Source organism: Eublepharis macularius, chromosome 1, assembly GCF_028583425.1.
Source record: "Eublepharis macularius isolate TG4126 chromosome 1, MPM_Emac_v1.0, whole genome shotgun sequence".
Lineage (NCBI taxonomy): Eukaryota > Metazoa > Chordata > Lepidosauria > Squamata > Eublepharidae > Eublepharis > Eublepharis macularius.
The window spans coordinates 117,542,788-117,564,894 of NC_072790.1; the positions used below are offsets into that span (position 1 = coordinate 117,542,788).

Sequence of the window (22,107 nt, forward strand, 5' to 3'; positions counted from 1 at the left end):
CACCGCACACTTCGCGGCCTCACTTTCGCTTCCTGCCTGCGGGGAAAAAGTGGGGTATTTCGCCCTGCGTTTGTAAAGCGGAGGGAAACGGGGAAATGGGTGCGCAAGTGCCGAAGAGGCAGTCTTCGCGACGGAAAGCGGGACTTAAAAAAGTAATCGTAATACATCCGGCAGAGGAGGGCATGCTGTCGTGGGCAAGGCTGAAATCGCCGGGAAGTAGGAGCTCCTGGCTAAGCCAGGCAAGTGCTCCGAAAGGGTCTGAGGAACAGCCTATAAGTGCCCAGTTAAAATTGACAAAGAGGGAGCAGGAAAGGGATTGGGTTTGCTTTGCGCCTTTCCAGCACCTGACTGGAGGGCTTGGCAAAGTGAAATCAAGTCAGAGCGACGAAAGTGCGGCTGCTCTTCGGTTGGCTGATGCGCTGATCAGTTTTTCTTCAATCACGGGGATGGTGGTGGCAGTAGTAGTAGTAAGTAGAAAGCAGGAGCAGCAAATCACTTCCTCCCTACCCCCACCCTCTGACTTGTTTAAATGGGTTGCACAATTTGGTTTCCTTGGCAAAAGTGTCATTCGTGAGTGCACAGCATTTAAACACGACTTTGCAGGTGGGCTTGCTGTTAACCCTTTCACTTCTGTAAACCTGAAGTCACAATTGTTTTTGTGTGAGCTGCAGAGATACAATTTAAGGGAAGCTGGGATCTATTACTGGATTTGCTTGTGTTGGTTATGGATTGTGTGAACCTTTGAATCACACAGAACTTTGGAGAAATAAGGATAGCAACTCTGATAAGTAGTGTGTCAAGTCAGTTAGAAATTTTATTTATTTATTTATAGTCCGCCTTTCTCACTGAGACTCAAGGTGGATTACACAGTATGAGATTAGTACAATCCTTATCAAGTACATTTCCATACAGTATCAAGGACATTTCCATAAACAATGCCATGGGATAAATAAATATAAATTTTAAAAGATATAACGTTAGCAAGAATCCAATACAAAGTAGAAGAAAATATAGAAACAGAACATAACCACTTCTAGGATTGACATTAAACTACTTAAAGCACAGGTAGTACATAGGAGTACATATTTAAAGCAACAGATAATATGTAAAGCAACATAGTGGTGAATTCTATGCTCCCTAACTCATTACCAAAGTATCTGAGACCCCATCCATACAATACAGCCCTCCCATTTGAGTAAAAAGCCTTTTTGTATAGTTCAGTTTTGCATTGTTTGCGGAAAGCCAGGAGGGATGGCTCTCCTGACCTCCTCAGGCAGGTCATTCCACAGGATAGGGGCCACTACAGAGAAAACCCGTGTATGAGTTGCTGTTAATTTCACCCATGTGCAGCCTGGTACCTGAAGGAGACCCTGTTTAGATGAGCAAAGCTGCCTTGAAGGAACATAGGGAGGGAGGTGGTCCCACAGGTATGCCGGACCAAAGCCGTGAAGAGCTTTGTATGTAATAACCAGTACCTTGAAATGAGCACAGTAACTGATGGGTAGCTGATGGCGCGACTACAGGATGGAGGAGATATTCATAATCCTGCTCGCTCCTGATAACAGTCGAGCTGCAGCGCTTTGCATTAGTTGGAGCTTCCTAGTTAACTTAGATGGGAGACCTGTGTATAGAGCATTACAATAGTCAAGCCTTGATGTTACCATAGCATGGATCCAAGTGGCCAGGTCAGCCGTGTCAAGATAAGAAGCCATCTTCCAGGCTAGAGTGAGATTGTAGAAAGCATTTTTTGCTGCTACCTTAACTTGTTTTTCTAGTAATAACGCTGGATCCAGTATAACCCCTAGGCTCTTAACTGAGGGCCAAACTACAAGTGACAAATGACACAGGTTGGACACTTGTCAGCTTCCCTCAAGTTTTGATGGGAAATGTAGGCAGCTTGGTGGAATGTTGGACGACAGTTGAAAAGTCCATTGGACAGCAGTCAGAGAGCCAAGCTGCAAGACCAGGATGCCTACATTTCCCATCAAAACTTGAGGGAAGCTGACAAGTGTCCAATCTGTGTCATTCATCACTTGTAGCTTGGCCCTGAGTCCGCAAGGGTCAGATGAACTCCATCGAAAGTGGGGAGTACAATGTCCTTCAAGATCTCTGGCTTCCCAACAAGCATCACTTCAGTCTTGTCTGGATTTAATTTCAGTTTGTTGTTTTTCAACCATTTCACCACAGCTGTAGTTGTATCATACTTACTTGGGAATAAGTCCTACTGATTTACTTCCACTGAGATCAGAGGTGCATACTCCTGGTTAAACATGTACAAGATTAGGCTGTTAGTCACTGGCTGAAATTACTTGTGACACTCTCATTGAAAGCAGTGATGTTTAAATAAACAATACCTTGTAGTCAAATGCATACTTACCTGCAAACAGAATGGGAATTCCTTCCTAGTAAAGCTACATGGCATTGCATCATTAGTGATGATTCAGTTCAGAGATGTAAGTGGGACTTTAAATTGTTTCAAACTTAAACATATGGCACTTGGAACCAAGTCCCATTGAAATCAACATGACTTCTTCCTAAATACAGACACTTAGGATCAGGTTGCAAATTAAAATATAACCTAGAAGGAAACTGAAGTTAAATATCACTGACAATAATCATTCTCAAGCAGTTTCCCCTTTTGAAATTCCATTGACTCAGTGACACACAGCAGCAACCAATATATATCTGTGGTAAGGAGTGCTCATTGAGTAGCAGGATTATACTTCAAAGGGTAATTTATATAGCATTTTTCTGTGCACTTGGTTTACAAGCCCTGTAAGATGAATCACTGTTGACCCTATTTTAAATATGGGGATTGGCTGAAAACTAGCACTTAAGCAAGACATTCTGTTCACAGCCACAGCTACATGGCCTGCAGTAGCCTTAGAACAGTATACCTGTTGATGAACCATACTACTCTGGGCTGTGGGTGGGGGAATTTAATGTTTAAATACTCCCCTGCATAAATTTCTCCAAGATAAAAAATTAACCAGGAAGAAAGATTCTAGTTCAGTTCTCTCTCTTTGTGCTGTTTCTGTTCTACAGGGATATTTAATCTACCACCTGCAGTCCAAAGTGGTACAGTCCAGGGAAAGGTGTATTATGTGAGTGTACAGACAGTTATGAGTGTGCTCATGGTTATGATAGTGAGAGCCAGTGTGGTGTAGGGGTTAAAGTGTCAGATCAGGATCTGGGAGACCCATGTTCAAATCCTTACTCTGCCATGAATGCTTGCTGGATGACCTTGGGCGAGTCATGCACTCGCAGCCTGACCTACCTCACAGAGTTGTTGTGAGACTAAAATGGAGGATGGGAGAATGTTGTAAGCCACTTTGGATCATCATTGGGGAGAAAAGAGGGGTATCAGTGAGGTAAATAAATAAATATGTTTTTTCTCTTAGCCAGTGATAGAGCTTGGATTCAAATTTAAGGCGCTTGAAATCTGACTTCTGAGCCCACCTTGTCTACTATGTTTATTATTTCATTAACGACATTATCCTTACTGCAGGCTTACTTCATATGTGTCAGTATAGTTTATTGATAGCAGATATTAAAAGTGCAATTGGTGGCTTTATTTTTACATTCAGCTAGGCCCCAGGATGGCCTCTTCATTTCAATATCTGAGTAGTCCCATTGACCTCAGTGATGCTCCTTCTGTGTAACTTGTTTGAGGTTCTCAGCCTCAAATTTATTTGATATTTAATTGTTCTGATGTTAGGCTGGATTACCTTAATAAGCTTATTTATTAAAGTATATTATAATTTTTTTTAACTTACCCAATTCATATATCACTGTAATTAGCCCCAAACTATCCATATTTTCTTTTGTACTGTAGATACAATCTGTGAGTTGAGGTTTCAGAAGCCATGTTTATATTTTAAAGCTGAAAATAAAACATTGCACAACAGAATTGAAGTAAGGCAACTTCTGTTGCAAAATACTTTGCTTTAATTTGACTGGATAGGTTAAGTGTTGTTTATGAAAACCAGATTGTTTCTGCTCTACTGCTTTGCACTTGGAAATACTTCAAATGGGCCAGAAATAAGAAACGTGATTATAATGAATTAATGCGACCATTCCCTTGGGTTCCGTGCAGTTGTCAGATTGTAGATGTGCTCTCAGTTATAGCAGTATTTGGCCATGAGTTATGAGTTTGTTGATACTACCCTTTATTGACAAAACAAACTGATCACTTGATGGCTGTGTAATGTTTTAACAGCCCATTGCCCTAGAATATGTTTAGATTGTGATTCTTTGCACCAATGCAGTGTGGTACCATCTGCATTCATTTGCTTATAAGCCCTATTAAATTCATTGAGAATTGCTGCATGATCCTACTTTTGTATTCTCATAAGTAAAGCCCAGTGACATCACTGAGACTCACTTCCTGATGAATGTGTTTGGGATTGCAAACTCGATCATGCGTACCTACAAGAGAAGTTTTAAGTGCAATGGAACTCAGTAGGATGTCTGAGTAGGCATGCATAGAGTTCAACTATTAGTAATTTAATAATACAGTTACTATTGAGTATTCTTCCCTGTTTTTAATGCTTGTTTTTCTTCAGGGAGTTGAATATGCACACTCCTTTATCAACAGTGTGAAAGCATGAAGCCTTTTCAAGAGATATGAGACAGGTTAAAGATTCTGAGTATGTACTTGGGCAAAGGACACAGGCTCTGTTCTCTTTATTGTCCTAAACATTGTATTTTAATTTGAAACCATCATTGGTTGAAAGGCTGCCAAATGTGTAATTTGCCACCGATCTAGCAGTCTGAGCAGGTCTAAACATGCACCATAATAAGGAGGTTGCCAACCTTTTGCTTGTATCTGTGGATACCAAAAACAGCAGAACCAGTTCAGAATACTAGGACAGAATGTAGAACAAAATCTTGTAGTGCAAGTTTCAGAATGTTTACCCCCATAACCTTTACAAAGATTCTTGTGTTTTCCTATATTTTTGAAAACCCTCTTGTTTTAGAAAGCCTCTGTGTTGCATCCCATTTTGCCTTGTGTTTTGTTTCTCCAGCATCTACAGTAGTGATGATGAAGATGAAGATATTGAGGTCTATGATCATGACTATGATGGTCTGTTGGCCAAGGGCGGAAAACGTCATTTAGGAAAAACCAGGTGGACCCGGGAAGAGGTAAATAATAGTTTGTGCCTCACAGAGAAAGAAATGTAGACAAAAGCTCTGGTTTCTGTTGTTACTATAGGCTTCCCAAGCACAATAGAGGGAGTTTATTTTGTGCTAATAAATATTAGGCTGAATATTTTAGGGAATGCCCTTCGAAAAGAAATGGCATAGATAATTAATGGACTTGATTGCCTGCTGCTTGGCTTCTCAGTTGTAGTCACTTTTAATGTGCCCTTCCAGGCATGGAAGCAGAAGTGGGGGCAGGTAGTGAGACAAGTGGCAGAAAAGGACTGCAGCAGGAAAAAGAAGCAGGGGAATTGCCACCCACTTGGGGATCTGAGGGACAAAAGGTTCTAGAATGAGCAGTGTGCCTTCTCCACCTTGTTTCCATGGTTGTATGCCTTTCCTTATACAGGGCAGTGGGATTCACTCTATTGAGTCCTGTGAGGAAAGGGGACGCTTGTGTATGGGAGGCATGCTTGCACTCCCTTGTATGTTCTGGGGCTGGATTTGCTGCCAAACCTCAAGTAAGTTTGAGACAGCTGGCCTACTGTGTAGTACAGGTGTTCAAATTAGCTTTGTGTACCTGATCCAAATTTACTAAAGCCATTGAAAACATTGGTGAACATTTTTTTTCTTTTATGTATTAACTTATGGGTAAGTTACAGTATTGCACAGAGGCAGGCCATGAGGTGAAGAAGCACAAGCACTTGATTAACATCACAGCCAGTGCTATTTGTTTTCTGTGGTTGCCACATGCATCATGAAGGCTGAACAACATTGTAGAGCTGTAGACAGCAGAGCACAAATGACTGATCTCCTTATACATGGGTCACCAGGCTCCAGGTGTTGCAAAGGGAGTGAGTTACATGGGGTTTGCTTCCCTTTTCATAACCTTTTCTGCACTATCTGTTACCTCTGCGTTACATACATGTCAGCTAAGGAGGTGGTAACCGTTAATTCAGGCACTGGCTCCCAGATAAAGACAGTTGCTTCTATGGGATGAGACCCTAACAGAAGGCTTGAGGAACCAATGGTATAAAGCCTACTCCGAAAAGGTGGGGCCCAGCAAAGTTTTTGAGTAACTGAATTACACTTCTAGAATGTAAGTTCTTGAAGAAACTTCTAAATGTATGTTAAATATGTACTGTTTCTGAATAGTCAAATGTAAGACATGGAGTGTTTTGGTAACTAAGTCACATTAACATTTATATGTTTTCTTTGTAAACTGCTTTAATGGGAGATTTGCTTTGCAGTGCTGAGATTGAGTACTAATTTAAGCAGGCTACATTTTTCTGCATGTAATTTTTATAATGTTCTTGATTAAGATCACTGTCTGGCATCAATATATCAACATTAGTAGGTCTTTTCTCAAAGGTTTGGGCTGTTGCTACAGTAGTCTTGTTTTCTAGGCCTAAGTGCTTTGCTTCCTAAATTTTTCGTAAAGGTTAGTAGGTTAAGTTATCCTGGCAATTCTCAAACAACTTTCTCAGTGAGTCAAGTTTTGAGGAGATTGCTACCTAGTCCACAAACCAAAGAAGTCAACACTTGGGTATAAAATGGCTGAAGGTAAATGTAAACATTTTACCTCACTGTATAGCAAGTGGCAGCCATTGAGAATGCATAGTGCTATTTTATATGCTTGGAATAATATTGGAAAATCCCTTACTATACATGCTGACCCAATGTGTGTAGCATCTCCACACTTCTGCCAATGGCAGGCTCTGAAATGTTATATGGTCCAGTTAGAACAATCCCTTTTCAACAACATTTGTATGAAGATTAAAATATTAAAACCAGGTCCCTGACTTGCTGAGTTCAGTGGAAGGCTGGACTATCTAGAACGGGGGTCCCCAACCTTTTTGATCCTGTGGACAGCTTTGGAATTCTGACACATTGTGGGCGCAGCCCCAAAATGGCTGTCAGGAGACAGAGCCAAGCACAACGTGGCTGCTGTACAAGGTGGAACCACACATACAGAGGAAGCCCAAATGCAGGGGAGAAGTGAGTAATTTAAAAAATACACTGGGAAAGAGGAGGGAGAAGGAATTTTAAAAAAACCCACCATGGTGGTAGCTGAAACAAGGTTATTTTAATTTGCATAGTCAATTGGATCTTTGTGGCCAATAAGAAGTCCTGGCCAATAAGAAGACCTGCTAGGCAGAAGCCCCACCTGCCCCTGCCCTCTTTCTAAAAACACTTGGTGGATGCCAAGAAAGATGTTGGAGGGTACCATGGTGCCCATGGGCCTTATGTTGGGGACCCCTGATCTAGGAGGACTGCAGTATGAAGGGCTGGACTATCTAGAATTATCTGCTGCCTATCATGTTTTTATCCCAGTGTTTCTCCAGTTAGCACAGGGTACAGTGTTCTCGCCGCCTCTTTTTAATCCCATAACAACCATGGAGTAGGTTATGTTGAGAGACAGAGTCTAATTACACAATATATTGTTCCAAGGTCTGTCCCCTTGGGTCCTATCAAGCAGTGTGCATTGGGAGTTCTTGGTTGAAATGTAGATTCTCAGGCATGTGGTGGCTGAGTAAGATTCGTATTGCAGAACATGGGGAGAAGGAGCTTAAGCCTTCTCCCCTCCTTCTCTCCTTTTACCAACCTGAAACAATCCCAGGGAGCAGCTGCTAATCTAAATTGACCTCCGCTCCCCATTCCTCAGAGTCCACATTTCAGCCTGGAACTCCAGCATGTCTGCTTGATCAGACCTGGGAACAGAGTAACATGTAGTTAGGCTCTGAGTGACTGCCCCAAAATAATCTTGTCTCACCACCCTAGTCTACCATACTAACCACTGCACCCAAATGGCTGTTGTTGCTTCCACTATCATTGCAGCTGCCTGAAACCATATACAAAATACACGTGTTTTCATGGTTGCCAAAGTGGTGTGTTAATGAATTGCCCCTTTATGTCTTCTCGTTCATGTTCAATGTGATAGTATTTGCTGTGATGTAACAGTGCCAGTGTGAAATAGTGGATGGAGTGTAGGACAGGGAATGGGGAATTACTAGTTTGACTCTCTGCTTAGTTGTGTAACTCACTAGAGTCTTTGGGCAAGTCTCTACAGGTGAAACTATATACTACAAAAAAATCTCCATTTTTTAAAAAGCAGAAAAAATTAGCCATGTCCTAACATTATCAAGTAGTTTATTTTCCTTCTAGAAGTCAGAATAATGACATTAGAACATAGTTAAGTTTTTTTAATTTTTTTTTTTAATTTCTAACAAAAAACTACAAAAAACTACAGAAATGTAAAGGAAAAAAGGGGACTGGGGAAAAGGGAAGAGCAACATATCAACAGAACACACACACTACATCTACATGTCTTGTATTCCCTTCATACTGCAATTTTCCTTTAAAGTTAACTTTCTAATATGCTATCAGATTGGTAGATCTTATAAAATACAGACTACGTTCAGGATCAGGTCTTCTCCCCCCCCCCCCCCCCGTCTCGGTCTTAGTTCTCTCTGTGCAGCTACAATAGCTGCGCTCGTTCCCTCCTCCCCCCCATTCTCCCCTTCAGGCTTTGAACTTTCTTCTTGCTGGAACTCCTGATGGTTAAACAAAAAGTCCCTCAGCTGTACTTCCGATGTTAACTTGTAGGTTTGATCCTTGTATCTGAACCAGATAGAACATAGTTAAGTTTTACTACACATCAAAGGTTAGGATTACATATGTGTATTTATGCCTCTTTGGGGTAGCAGGTATGTACTATTGTAATGTATAGTTCTGCCTTGGCTCGGACTGGGTGATTGTGCTTTTTAAAAAGTGAGACTTTTTTGTAGTATGTAGTTTCACCTGTACGAACTTATGAGGAACAGTAGGATACAAAGGAAATAATTCTTTTCCAGGAGACTTGATTCACTGCACCAACAGCACGCAGACAGGTTATTTATGTCAGTTCAGTGGGTGTTGTATACAGTCTTATACACTTGTCTGCTAGGATGGCAGTTCATAGCTTTGGTCTGAACCCTGGCTTAATTGTCAGTAGGTAGTAAGGGCGTAAGCCCTGAGTAAATGTAAACAGGATTGCAGCTTATTAAGATACAAGCAGAATATTTTAAAAGAAGACTTAATTATTCAGATCTTCCTGGACTTCTAATTTTTGTACTGTTTAACTTCCAGTGCTGATTCCAATTTAGGCTACTGGTTCAAAATACACACTATTATCAGTGAAGTAATTTAAAATTTTACTTGTAATTCCAACAAATGTCTCCAGCACATGCAGCACAAACAAATTGGAGTTTCTCTTTGCAAAGGCAGAGGTGCAGTAATATTCAAGTCTAGTATTGACATTTAAAAAAAAATCTTTGAATTGAAACACACAATTGACTTGAATTCATGTAGCATTTTCTTGATGGCTTGTAGGATGAGAAGCTAAAGCAACTTGTGGAGCAGAATGGCACAGAAGATTGGAAAGTTATTGCCAATTTCCTTCCTGTAAGTAGACCTCATTTTCTGTTTATAACCACACATTTATCAGTGAGTGAAAGGGGAGAGGTTGTTTCATAATTACAGATGGGGACAATACAATTATAGCAATTTAGGAGGCTTGCAGAAAACTCTACCATGTATGCTCATGTTTTAATGTATTTCTTTCACTTCTCTTGTGAAATGAAGGAAGGAAAATGTTTAAAGGCCTTTGGGGGGATTTTATATACAACAGATGGCTGTTGGATTTTATATACAACATATATCAGTGGAATGAAAAAGCCTTAGTACAACATTGAGATTGGCTTTACTGCATAGTGGCTGCTGCTTATTAAATACACAGTTTTGTTAGTAATGTTTTATGTAGTTGCTGAAATACTGCAGGTGGAGCTAAAGGTACCTAATCTCATAGAATATAGCCAGGTTATATTTAGTAATTGCTAGTAAAAAATTAAAATATTGGTTACGAAAAGGTTTTATTTTACTTCTATGCTTATTATTTTTGCTTATTATGTTTGCTTATTATGTTTGTTTGTTGATGTGAAGAGAAAGATCTAGAGAGGATTTCTTGTCGAGCAAGCAGATATGCAGATCAATAGTATAATGCTACAATATTGAGAATCAAAACTTCAGTTTTTCATTTATCCATAGCATTGATGCAATAGTTTGAGGCGAATGTTTGTTGTTGCTGTTATTCTGTTAGAATCGGACAGATGTGCAGTGTCAGCATCGGTGGCAGAAGGTACTAAATCCAGAACTTATCAAGGGCCCTTGGACGAAAGAAGAAGATCAGCGGGTCAGTAACTTCTTTTTTAAATTGAATTGTTTAATTGGCAGGAAATGTTGTACCTACATTCTTATATATTGAAATAATATCTCTGTTGATTTAGGGCCTCTTGATTTATTGCCACATATCGTATAATAATCCTCAAATTCCTTCAAACACCATTGGAATCCAACACTGTGGGTCATTACTGAAGTGACAGACTCTTCCAGAGGTTTTATGGGGAAGGATTCCTTTCTTGCCTCTCCCCTGCCCTTGTAACACGAAATGTCCCTCTAAGAGAAGGAGGGAGGAGGCAAGAAAGTTGTGCTGTAAAACTCTGAGGGATCCCAGACTATGGGTGTTGAGTATGATCTTGCACAGGAGGAAATGCCTCTTCTAACATGATGCCTGCAGCAACATATGTGTACATCATCTAATGACAAAAACTGTTTTCAGAAATACTGTTCTATATAAATTTATGCAGATTCAATCTATCAGTTAGTTAAAAGATACAGTTAATTGAATAAGTTCTGTTTAATCAGGTAACATCTCTAATTTTCACTGAAGCAACAGTCTGTGATTACAGTTGGGCATCCGTATATAATACTGAATGTTAGAGGTAGTGTTTTTGTGCTTGTTTGAAGGTGATAGAGCTCGTGCAGAAATATGGCCCCAAGCGTTGGTCTGTCATCGCCAAACACTTGAAAGGAAGGATCGGGAAACAATGCAGGGAGCGGTGGCATAACCATTTGAATCCAGAAGTTAAAAAAACCTCCTGGACAGAAGAAGAAGATAGAATAATTTACCAGGCGCACAAGAGGCTGGGAAACAGATGGGCAGAAATTGCAAAGTTGCTGCCTGGACGGTAATGACAGACAGTAGCAATTTTTTAAAAGGAAAGAAACAGCTGGAGAAGGAGTGGTGATGCTGTTTCTTTTGTCTCCTTTAGCTGAATGAATAAAATGTTCATTAAAAGTCAAATGTTGCTACTGATTAATTCATGTACACGAATGGTTGCATGGCCAAGTCAGATAAGTTAAAGTGTGTGCTTTATTTTGCAAGCTCATTTGAAGGTAGAGCATCTTGACATTAGCTTTAACGTTAGGGAAACTTTTCTAACTGTATCTGGGTAATGAAACAAACAGTTTAAGGAAGTTATAAGGTCTCCTCTAAGGGACGAGGCAAAAATTTTGAGATTATTTAAGGCTGAGTAAATTCCAAGGACACTCTTTTAGGTCAGCAGTTCAGCTTTAGAAAACCTAAATGCGCCGCCTCCCCTTTGATTTAATTTTTCTGTGGGCCCCAAATCCTCCCGTACCTTGCTGGTATGTGCCACATAGCCCCTTATTAAAGTTCACACAACAAACCATATGTGTTTCATAGAGGCCTTTCTTTTCAAAACAATACAGTGAGACCACATTGGCTACACTTTAAAATCAAGTTTAAGAAAAATGGTTGTATCGTCTGTACATGGCCTACTAGGTTTTAAATCACAGAGGGTAACTGATTTTCTAGGGCCAGAACTCAAAAGGCCTTTCAGAGCTGCTCATAGAAATTTTTTAAAAGTCCAGCTACACAAAATCTGAACTTCTTGTGTTCAGTTGAAAACTGTGATTGGCTATTATTTATGAATACCTAGAGACATCTCCCCATCCCTGGATGATCGCAAGTGATGGATGATGGTTCTATGAGATTCCATATGTGGCAAGCTGATTGTAACCCTTTTACATGATGTGGAGAGTCATGTCCCAGATGATTAAGAGGGCTCTACTTTCACATTAGGCAGATGGACATGAGAAGGCCTTTCCCTCTGTCCTTACAAGAGACTCATGGATCCCCTGGAGTAGATCCAAAGAGTCTCTGAAACAAAGTTGGAGAAACACTGTTCTTAGTGATCATATGGGCCTTTCTCATTTTTAGCCTGCCCTTCCTTGTGAGGAAGCTCAAGATAGCATACATTGTTCTGTCTTCCCTGTTTTAACCTCTCACCCTGTGAGGTAGATTTAGCTGAGAGCAAGAGGCAGCGAGATTAACATAAGAGTGAGTGACTGGCTTAAGGTCTCTCTATTGAGTTTCATGGTCAAGTATGGATTTGAACCTCCGTCTCCCCAATTATCCATGAAATATCTATGAGCGTTATACATCCCGCTTTTGGAAGAAAAGAATGAAGCAGCCCTGTAGTGAATAGAAAAATACTTTATGGACTATGATAACATAATTGTAAAGCCATTTAAATTAATGTTGTAATAATATACTATTTTATGTAATATAACAATTTTATTTCTAATCGAAGCATCCTGAAAATACCATAGTGCAGGGCAGGGGGGTTGGGAATTCATGTTGCCCTTTAAGTGGACATATTTTGCTCTTTCCGGTGAACATGACCACCAATTTCCTACCAGCTCACACTGTTCTATTAAGTCTGCCCTTATACTTCAGAAAGGAATCGATTCTCTGTGAAGAAGGTAGCTCTCCTAGAGTGCCCACAAACTGCTCAGTTATCAATGCTAATGCCAGCAGCCCTAAAATGAATTGCAATCATTCTGCAGTAACCACACACAGATCCTGAATCTCAGAAAAGTTGTTATTTATTAATCTGATTATATGACAGGTTTCAGTTCTTTGTAGGATTGCCAGCTGCCAAGGGGGAAATGTCCTATCCTTTTAATAACAACTGAATGGGATGTTATTTATCTGGCGTTGTTATTTACCTCTACACTGTGAAAAGCTTCAGCTACCCATTTCCACACATTGAGCCTCCTCTAAAGAGACGGGACATTTTTCTCCAGGCCTGTTGGCAACCCAAGTTCAAAAGCGTTTGGAGAAGGGCTATTTTCCATTGTCTCTGCACAAGAGTGGAATGCCAGAGACTTGCATTTGAAATGGCGGCATTTTTCACAAGGAGAAGGCCTGGTGCACCAAAGAACCATGAAATTGGTGCTGCATGTGCTGTGCTACAGAATAGGCATATGGGGTACCGCAGAAGAGATTCATTTCAACAAGTTGGATGCATTGTGAAAGACAAATGAGAGTTGGCTTCAGCACTGGAATCAGGAATGTGGGGAAACCTTTGTATATCAAAATTTAATTTGTTTATGCCAATTGAAGTTACAAGGAGCTGCTGATACAGAGGAGAGAATTTGGTGGCAAAAATCATTTTGTCATGAACTTGTAATCAGAGTTCAAGCTTGTGAAATCAGTGACCTGTATCTTACCATTCTACTGAGCAAAGTTTGCTCAAAGCCTTCCTCCTGCCTAAAAAGCCTTTCTCCACTTAACTGGTTCTTCTGGTAAAGGAAGAGCCAGGCTAGAGGAAGGATCCTGAGGCTGAAGGAATTTGCTTCAACCTCAGGTAGAATACATCTCATTAGGACATATTGTGATATAAATGCTATTACATTGTGTTAAAGACTGCAGAATGATGATGAAACTGTTCTGGGTTAATCTGCTGCCTCGAACTGTATCTTTTTTGTTAGCAGCATCTTTATATGCATGTATTCTTGCACAGAACTGACAACGCAATCAAGAACCACTGGAATTCTACAATGCGTCGAAAGGTTGAACAGGAAGGTTATCTTCAAGAGTCCTCCAAAGCCAGTCAGCCTTCAGGAGCTTCCAGTTTTCCGAAGAGTAACCATTTAATGGGCTTTACCCCTACTCCGCCTTCTGTGCAGCTGCCAGAAGCTACTCAGACCCCAGCTACAAATGACTACTCCTATTATATTTCTGAGACACAAAATGTAAGCTGCTAGGAATAGTTCGTTAGGTTGATCACATTTTGCTTCCCACAGTGGCCAGCTAGATACTTCAGAAAACCCACAGCTAATAGCGCTCCCCTTTTGTTTGCCATCCCTGCCCCCATCCCTAGCTGATATTCCAAAGCATACTGTGTTTTGAGTAGGGAGGTTTCATCAGGCTCGAAACTATTGATGGACCAGTCTTATCTTTGCACACAGTGACGAATCCTCCTTACCCATCTTTTCAGAGAGATGACGAGGAAATGCCTAAGAGTTCAGGCTTTGGGTTGTGCTCTCACCCCTGTGGTGCCAAAGAGATAAACTTTTATAATGGGGAATGTCCAGTTTTAGAGGAAACCAAAACACTTTACCGAACGACTGGCAGTGTAGTTTTTGGTTTTTGTCTCAGAGCCGAAAAAGACATGCTGACTAATCAGTGCCATCCCGATAAAAGTTTAGGCTAGTGTTTATTTGTGTGGGATTTTTGTTCCCTTAGGGAACTACGAATCATGCCGTGGGCCTCCTTCCTTCTTTCTTAGTCTTTAGTGCAGCACAAGCCAACACCTCATGCTTTGGTATAGACGCTCATATTTTTTTATGGACAAGCGGATGCTCACTATACTGTAATTGAGAAAAAAACACCCCGTCTTAAAGGGCTAACTTGTTTGGAGGAAACTGAATGATTGGTGTATGAAGCACAGAATGCACTTTATGTTTAAACCAACCATGCTATTAGGAAGTATGTAATTAGTATAAGTAATTTGGCCTTTTCTTTGCTTTTCGGTCTAGGTCTCTGCTCAGATTCCGTATCCAGTAGCACTGCATGTAAATATTGTTAATGTTCCCCAGCCAGCTGCTGCAGCTATTCAGGTAGATAATGTTAAAGATCGTTTCAAGCGTCTATTTGGTATACGTTTCACATGCAAGTTAGATACAAATGCCTTATCTTCCAAAAATTATCAAAAGCTCACCTCTTTATCATGGCAAATGATGAAACAGGACTGGTACAGATACTGTGTTGGCTCCCTGCTAGCTATGGTTCTAGTCAATTGGAATTAGTTCAACTTCTCCCTGTTAACAACAGCTAAGGATTAGAGATGAGCATGAAATGGGGGGAAATGAACCATGAGTTTCATGGTTCGTCATGAACCACGAACTTTCATGAAATGGTCCCGTTTTGCAAAACGATTCGTTAGGTTCGTGATTCATCAGATCCCGGGGCCGTACAGCGGCCCTGTTCATATGCCAAACTCACAGGGAGACTTCAGCAGACTCTCCTTCAGCCACCCTCCAAGTTTGGTGAAGATTGCAATATGTTAACCAGGAGACTGCCTCCCTTCTGTCCCCTCAGGTGCCCCAGAGCCAGGCAGTGCCCTGAGACTGAAATGGGGTGGGGTGAAGGAAAAAAGGCACCCTCACCCAACAACCTTCCCAGCAAGGACAACAGCAGAAAATAAGAAAGAGGCTTTTCAGTCTCTTTGGAAGCAGCAGCAAATGCAACCAAAAGCTCCCAAATCCACTGTCTCACTCCAGATCCCAACAACAGCTCCTCCCTCTCTCTCTGTCTACTGGAACTGAAAGCAGGAGACACAGAGCTGTGTCTTATATAAGAAACGCTCACATAGAGCCTAATAGGAGCTCTCTGGTTGGCAGACAGACCTGCCTAACAGGATTTGGCGGGATGAGCTTGGTGTTCTCATGGCTACAGAAGGCCCACCTCCCCACTGCTTGTTGCTTTCATAGAACAAAATGGGAGCTCTCAGGTTGGCAGGGAGAGCTGCCTATCAAGGTTATGTGAGCTAAGATTGGGGTTTCCATGGCAACAAAAGGTCTGCAGACATTCCGAGCCTATGTTGCCTAGGGAATCAATGGATCAGTGCCAGCCTGTCTGGCATCAGGAATCATTCACGAATCAAATGAATTGGCCCCCCAAAATCGTGGATTTCGTGAAAAAAACAGCCCCATGAAATGCATTTTCATGATACACAAATCGGCCCAATTCGTCATGTAATTTGATTCATGTTTCAATTTGTGCCCATGTCTATTAAGGATATACCAGGGTTTCTCTTAAATTATGATGATTTTAAAGAAAATCCTACTCAGATTTAGCCACAGTTATTGTTTGTGAGAATGCACTGTAGTTAAGGGACAGATTTTTCCAGGGAGGGAGAAAAGGATATTCATTCCTGAAGTTCTAGTCTGCAAACCTAAGTTAGTATGGAGCCTGTGTTAAGTACGCACCAGCAAAAAGAAAATGGGGTTGGGGATGGAATTTTGACTCACTTAAACAAAATATGCTGAGGCGAAATTAATAACATTAGCTGTCATACAGAGTATCTTAGGCTTCACATTTTCCATTTCAATGTCTGAGTAAAGAGTTCACAAATAATCCAATTTTTTGTAGTGTGGAGACTAAATGGAAGAGGATTACTTTACCTCTAAGGCTAGTTTGGCTGCAGTTTCACAAGACAAGCCATCATCGTTGTCGTAGTTGCAACACTCAGCTGGGCCTTTATCTTGTCTTTTCCCTTAACTCTTAATTGCAGAGACACTATAATGATGAAGACCCTGAGAAAGAAAAGCGAATAAAGGAATTAGAGTTGCTACTAATGTCGACTGAGAATGAACTGAAAGGGCAGCAGGCGTTACCAGTAAGAATGTCCCTGTGTGCTTGGATGGAGGGATAGCAGCTTTACCCCAGTGCTTCTTTTTATTCTTTTTTTTAACCTTTGCTATTCTTCAGACACTAATTAAGGCTCTATATTTCCATTTGAACAGGATGAAAACAGCATTTCCCATATCCATTTTCTCCACTCCTCCCTCGTAAATACACTAGTGCATAACTTTCGTCATATTCCCTTTTGTATATTAATTGATAGCAATGGCAGCCACTGCATTGGCAACCAATAGAACCCCCCCCCCCCACACACACACACACAACTAGCTTTTAAACTGAGGGGAGAATTCTGTTTCTGAGAGTACTGTGTAATGAAAATGTAGTGCCTGCTCTTTACATTTTCTTCTTTGCTATATTCTTTATCTTAAGCTGTATAGTAAGACCTTGACCCATGATCCTCAAACCCCTGAATTCAGTCTAGTTCGGTGGCAGCCAACCTTTTTAGCACATGTGCCACAAGGAAAGCTCAGCGAATGAGGCAGTACCACCTCTGATGTTTACTATAACACATGTCCAGCCCAGCCCCACTTCCCCACAATCTTCAAGTGGTTTTGCCTGTAGTCTCTACCATGCCTAGTAAGCAGATCAGAATAAAAAAGACAGGCAGGTAGGCAGGGCTGACTATCACAGCCTTATGGACCTTCCTGCTTCTTCCAGGAAGGTAACATCTTACTTGTGGCATTCGTGCTGGAGAACACAGAAAGTTCAAATTTCCTTGGGAAATGGTATTCGAGTTCCGGTGGTTTGAGAATCACAGCCCAAGTATTGTCAAGATCTGTGCATGCTTGGTAATGTTTGACTGCAAAGAAAAATAGATTCTGTAACTGCATGTATAAGACCAGTGCTGGCTATTGCTGAATTCTGTATATGTATGTATGTATGTATGTATGTATTTATTTATTTAATTTTCAGTGTTTAGGTTGTGGAGACGAATAGAAAAGCAGCTGACATAGTAAATTAATATAGGTACTGCAGAAAAATGAGATGTGATAGCCAGCAGATACTGTGTTTGAATAATTCAGATCGATTATTAATTTGTTTCTAGTTAACTGTACAATGACTTGTGCATGACATTTTAGTTTGGCCCCTTCTAACTTATAGTTTACATTTTGTAATTTCTACTTTTGCATGGTTACACTGGAAAGGCATTCCTATTAATTTTGCTATTCTGCTTTCCTAACCACGTTGATTTGACAGCCTTTCATTGCATTGGTGTAAGCTGTAATGCTAGGCAGGGAAAGGAAAGTGAAAAGGCAGAGCATAAAAACAAAAAGCAACTCTGGGTAAAATCCAGATACATGAAAATCAATGGAAAAATTTGCCAGTGACCTCAAATGTGATGTAGATTCCCCTTCCTTTAAACTCCTAAACCGTTTGGACGCTGAATGACGTTGAATCTGAACAAGGGGAATCTTGACAGCTCCTTACTACTCATAGCAAAAATGGAAAATAGTTTCAGGCAGTTTATGGAGTTAGGAGGAACAACATACAACCACAGTAGTATGCTTATTAGACCGTAGATACATGCCCAGGATGCAGGGTTGTTGCACAAGATGAGGTAATGCCTAAAGGAGAGCTATAAATTTACTACCCTTTCAAACAAGCTCTTGCTGCACTGATGAAAGGAAACATCTTGACAACTGTTTCATAGGCATTAAGTGCTTAGATGATGCAACCACTTTTATCTTTCCTTCAACAGCCATCTGACACCTTGTGCAATTTCATTGCTAAGTTCCTTCTGCCTCTTTCTCCTCCTCTTCCCCATTCCCCCCCCTTCCTTTAGACACAGAACCACACATCAGGTTACCCAGGGTGGCACAGCACCACCATTGTGGACAATACCAGAACTGGTGGAAACAGTGCACCCATTTCCTCTTTGGGGGAGCATCACCATTGCACTCCATCTCCACCTGTGGACGATGGCTGCTTGCCAGAAGAAAGTGCCTCCCCTGCAAGGTGCATGATCGTTCACCAGAGTAACTTCTTGGATAATGTTAAGAATCTCTTAGAATTTGCAGAAACACTTCAGCTAATAGATTCCGTAAGTAGAATGGTCATCTTCTAATGTGTGGCTGGCGTAGGACTGGAGATGAATGCTATTTCTACATCGATTTATTGTCTTTTATATGCTCCTTTACTGTAAGACCTGGTATAGGTAATCACTTTCGCCGTGGCTGCACAATTACCAACTTTGGGAGCTGCAAATACAAAACACTTCTAGCCCAATTCTGTGCATGATTACTTGGCAACTCCTGTTGAAATACATGACAATTCCAGGTAAACATGGGAAGGATCAGACTGTTAGTTTAGTTTAAACAATTTGTGGGCTGTATTATTAAGCACAGATAAGAAACTCTTGTAAAAACTCTTCTCAATTTGCTCATATGCTACAGTTCAAAGACAAGTAATGATAAATAATTATTCTTTCTTTATTAGCTGTGTATTTGTGATTTTAATGTATTTCTCTGTCTACTGTTAGCCACTCTGAGTCCCCAGAGAAAGACAAGATATAAATATTTTAATAAATAAATGATTTTGGGAACTGGAACATATAAAATCTAATTTGAAAACTAGCTCTAGGTGATAATACTGTACTATAAAATGTGAAACCAAAATGTAAGGGATTTTTAAGACATAAAATGTATTTTTAGGTTTCTTCCTAGTGAGTAAGTAAATCCCATATACCTATTCAGATTTCTGCTTCTTTGTGGAACATTCACTTCTGGAAAACTTCAAAAGACCACATGGAATATATGAACATTCCAAGATCTTCATGTAAGAACTTAACATTAAAACAGGGTTCCTTAAACATACAGTTTGAAGCTAAAGGTTTAATTTGATAAAACTCAGTTTAAACACTGGTATATCCATTTTCACAAGAATCATACCTTGCTAGAAAGAATAAAAGCACACTGGTCATACAGCACATCTATATGTAACGAAAAGGGCCTCTTTCATATATTTACAAGAAAAAGGTTGCTTTTTTAAAAAGAAACCGCTGTTAATTCACATTCAGGAAAACATCAGAACTGTTTCAAACTGAATCACATGTAGAGCAACTACTTTTTCACCACCTTTCATTTCCCTCTTACTGAAGATGTTGTATTGCTGCTGTTGTTGTTTTTTACAATGAGGGAGCTTCATTTATTGTCTCATAGATTCGTGCCTCCCGCCCATTGTTTTTAGGATCCTTCATCATGGGGTGATTTCAGCAGTTTTGAATTCTCTGAAGAAGCAGACACTTCGCCTGGCCGAGCTCCCTCAGGCAAAGCCCCACAGCTTCAGGAAACAGAAACGAGTGCATATAGGCCCGAAGGACAGCCTTTCTCAAACTGGAGCAAAACCATGTTGAGTCAGGAGTGCCTGGGCTTGCCAAAGTCCTTGACTGCCTCACAATGCAGCACAGTTCCGTTGGTCATTCTGCGCACAAAGAGGCTGCATCCCAGCCACTTAGCCAGTGGCCATAATAAGTCCTTCCTATTTTCTGATGTCAGCAACTCAGCTCCTAAGCGCTCCCCTGTCAAAAGCCTGCCATTCTCTCCCTCGCAGGTAGAGCAAGATTTCTGCACAGATGTTACTAATTCTCAAAAGTCAGCAAGGTGTTAACATCATAGACAAACTAATCATTGAACAAATGACTAATAACTTTTCCACTCATTGATTGTGCTCCAATTTTGAATCTATTCATTGTTCTTCTTCATCGCTGAGTCTAGGCTATCAACATTCTAACTGACAATTTCTTTTTCTCTGTGTGTTTAATTCTTGGTGGTATTGAAGGGGCTACTTATTCATTTGGTTACTTTGTGCTTTTAATTCCTCCAGCTATCAGAATTTAACCACTTTCCTTTAACTCTTTTGTAATTCTATCCCTTTCACAGTATGGTTCACTGACTCCCAAAAAATTCATACTGAACAGATGATAAATACTATCCAACTGGCCCTGTAAATTGATATGGAAAATCAATGTTACGTTATTATTTATTAAATTATTGAGCTTGAAATAGCATATGTTGTTTTGTATAGTAAAAGAGATGCTGTATGCTGTGTTCTATAAACCACTTAAACTCAACCCATTTCATTGACATCAGTGAGACTAAGCAGAGATGGGAGCAAGTGGTTTGTGGATTTCTACTTTAGACATACAGATTGAAACAGTGTATTATGTTAGCAAGTTCATTGTTCCAGTCATTTGCAACAGCAGCTCTTTCTTAATAAGCTAAACGTTGACATTAAGAAAAAAACCTGCGCATCTTTGGAACCTGTACTGTGAAAATGAAGCAGTCTGTTTCCGTATGGGAAAAGGAGTGTTCATATTCTTATTTTAATTGTCTTTTTTCATGCAACAGAATTCAGTGCTCTTCGTTGGGCAAACTCCATTTTTTTCATATTATCAGACCATCCGTTTATAAATAAATTCCTTTAAAGTCCAATGGAAAAAAATAAATATTTGTTTTTATAAATAATTTTGGAACAAAACTTTAAGAAATATATTTTCATAGGCCAAGCTGTAGAAATACAAACCTTTGTGTTGGGAGTATTGCAACCAAAAGGCTCATGATGTAATCCTCTTACCACATAATCTGACACCAATAATGATGTACACTGTTACACCATGAATTAGTAGAGTAGAAGCACTCCTGTTCATTTATACTGCAATCATTCTTATCCACTCTTCTGGTTTTGCTGAACAATATAGTTTTGATAAGCCTATTTTATATCTTACATTGTTGGTTTTTATCTTTGCAGTTCTTGAACACCTCATCCAGCCAAGAAAGTCTAGACTTGGCCAATCCTATGCTAACGTCCACTCCACTCTGTACTCATAAAGTTACAGTTTCAACTCCCCTTTACAGAGACCAAGCATTTAAGGCACAAAAGGAAAATAACATGTAAGTTTTCATTACGTTTTTAAAATGCTTACTTGTAGCATATTATTATAACAGCTAATGGCTATATATTTCTGGGGGGTGGGGGGCGGGCAGTTTTCACTGATCATTTCTTCCATTGGCATCCCAAACACTCCACAGTGCTGCTCATGGGGCATTGAGGACCTCCAGGAATAGCTTTGGGGGGCAATTGGAGGTCTCACAAGGGAGGTAGCGAAATAGCAGAAATTGTCCTCTTCCCCCCCCCCCCCCCAGCACCCATGGAAAAAACTAGCTGAGATCCAAGTTAGGATCCAACACTGCTTATTTGCATACATACTAGACCATTTAATTTAAAGTTGTTGGCTTTCAGTGCCCATGTGGCTTCTGTGGAAGTGGGCTCCCACTTTTGTGGGAGACAGCTACACATATTCATTTCTGTGTGCAGTTGGAACAGCTCCTTTCATTGAAATTAATGAGGACATT

At 40.4% G+C, this 22,107-nt stretch overlaps 1 protein-coding gene across 2 annotated transcripts in view; it reads left to right on the plus strand.

Annotated features, from left to right (window-relative positions):
- Positions 1-22,107, plus strand: part of MYB (MYB proto-oncogene, transcription factor) — a 39,828-nt gene that overhangs the window by 1,538 nt on the left and 16,183 nt on the right. Inside the window, exons 2-11 of one of the 2 annotated variants that reach the window (XM_054976616.1) lie at positions 5,028-5,145; positions 9,514-9,585; positions 10,280-10,372; positions 10,987-11,207; positions 13,851-14,082; positions 14,869-14,949; positions 16,626-16,730; positions 18,540-18,797; positions 19,943-20,305; positions 21,503-21,645. In XM_054976616.1, the coding sequence (XP_054832591.1) occupies positions 5,028-5,145; positions 9,514-9,585; positions 10,280-10,372; positions 10,987-11,207; positions 13,851-14,082; positions 14,869-14,949; positions 16,626-16,730; positions 18,540-18,797; positions 19,943-20,305; positions 21,503-21,645 (1,686 nt within the window). The remainder of the gene's footprint in view (positions 1-5,027; positions 5,146-9,513; positions 9,586-10,279; positions 10,373-10,986; positions 11,208-13,850; positions 14,083-14,868; positions 14,950-16,625; positions 16,731-18,539; positions 18,798-19,942; positions 20,306-21,502; positions 21,646-22,107) is intronic. The other variant, XM_054976608.1, reaches the window with a different exon arrangement.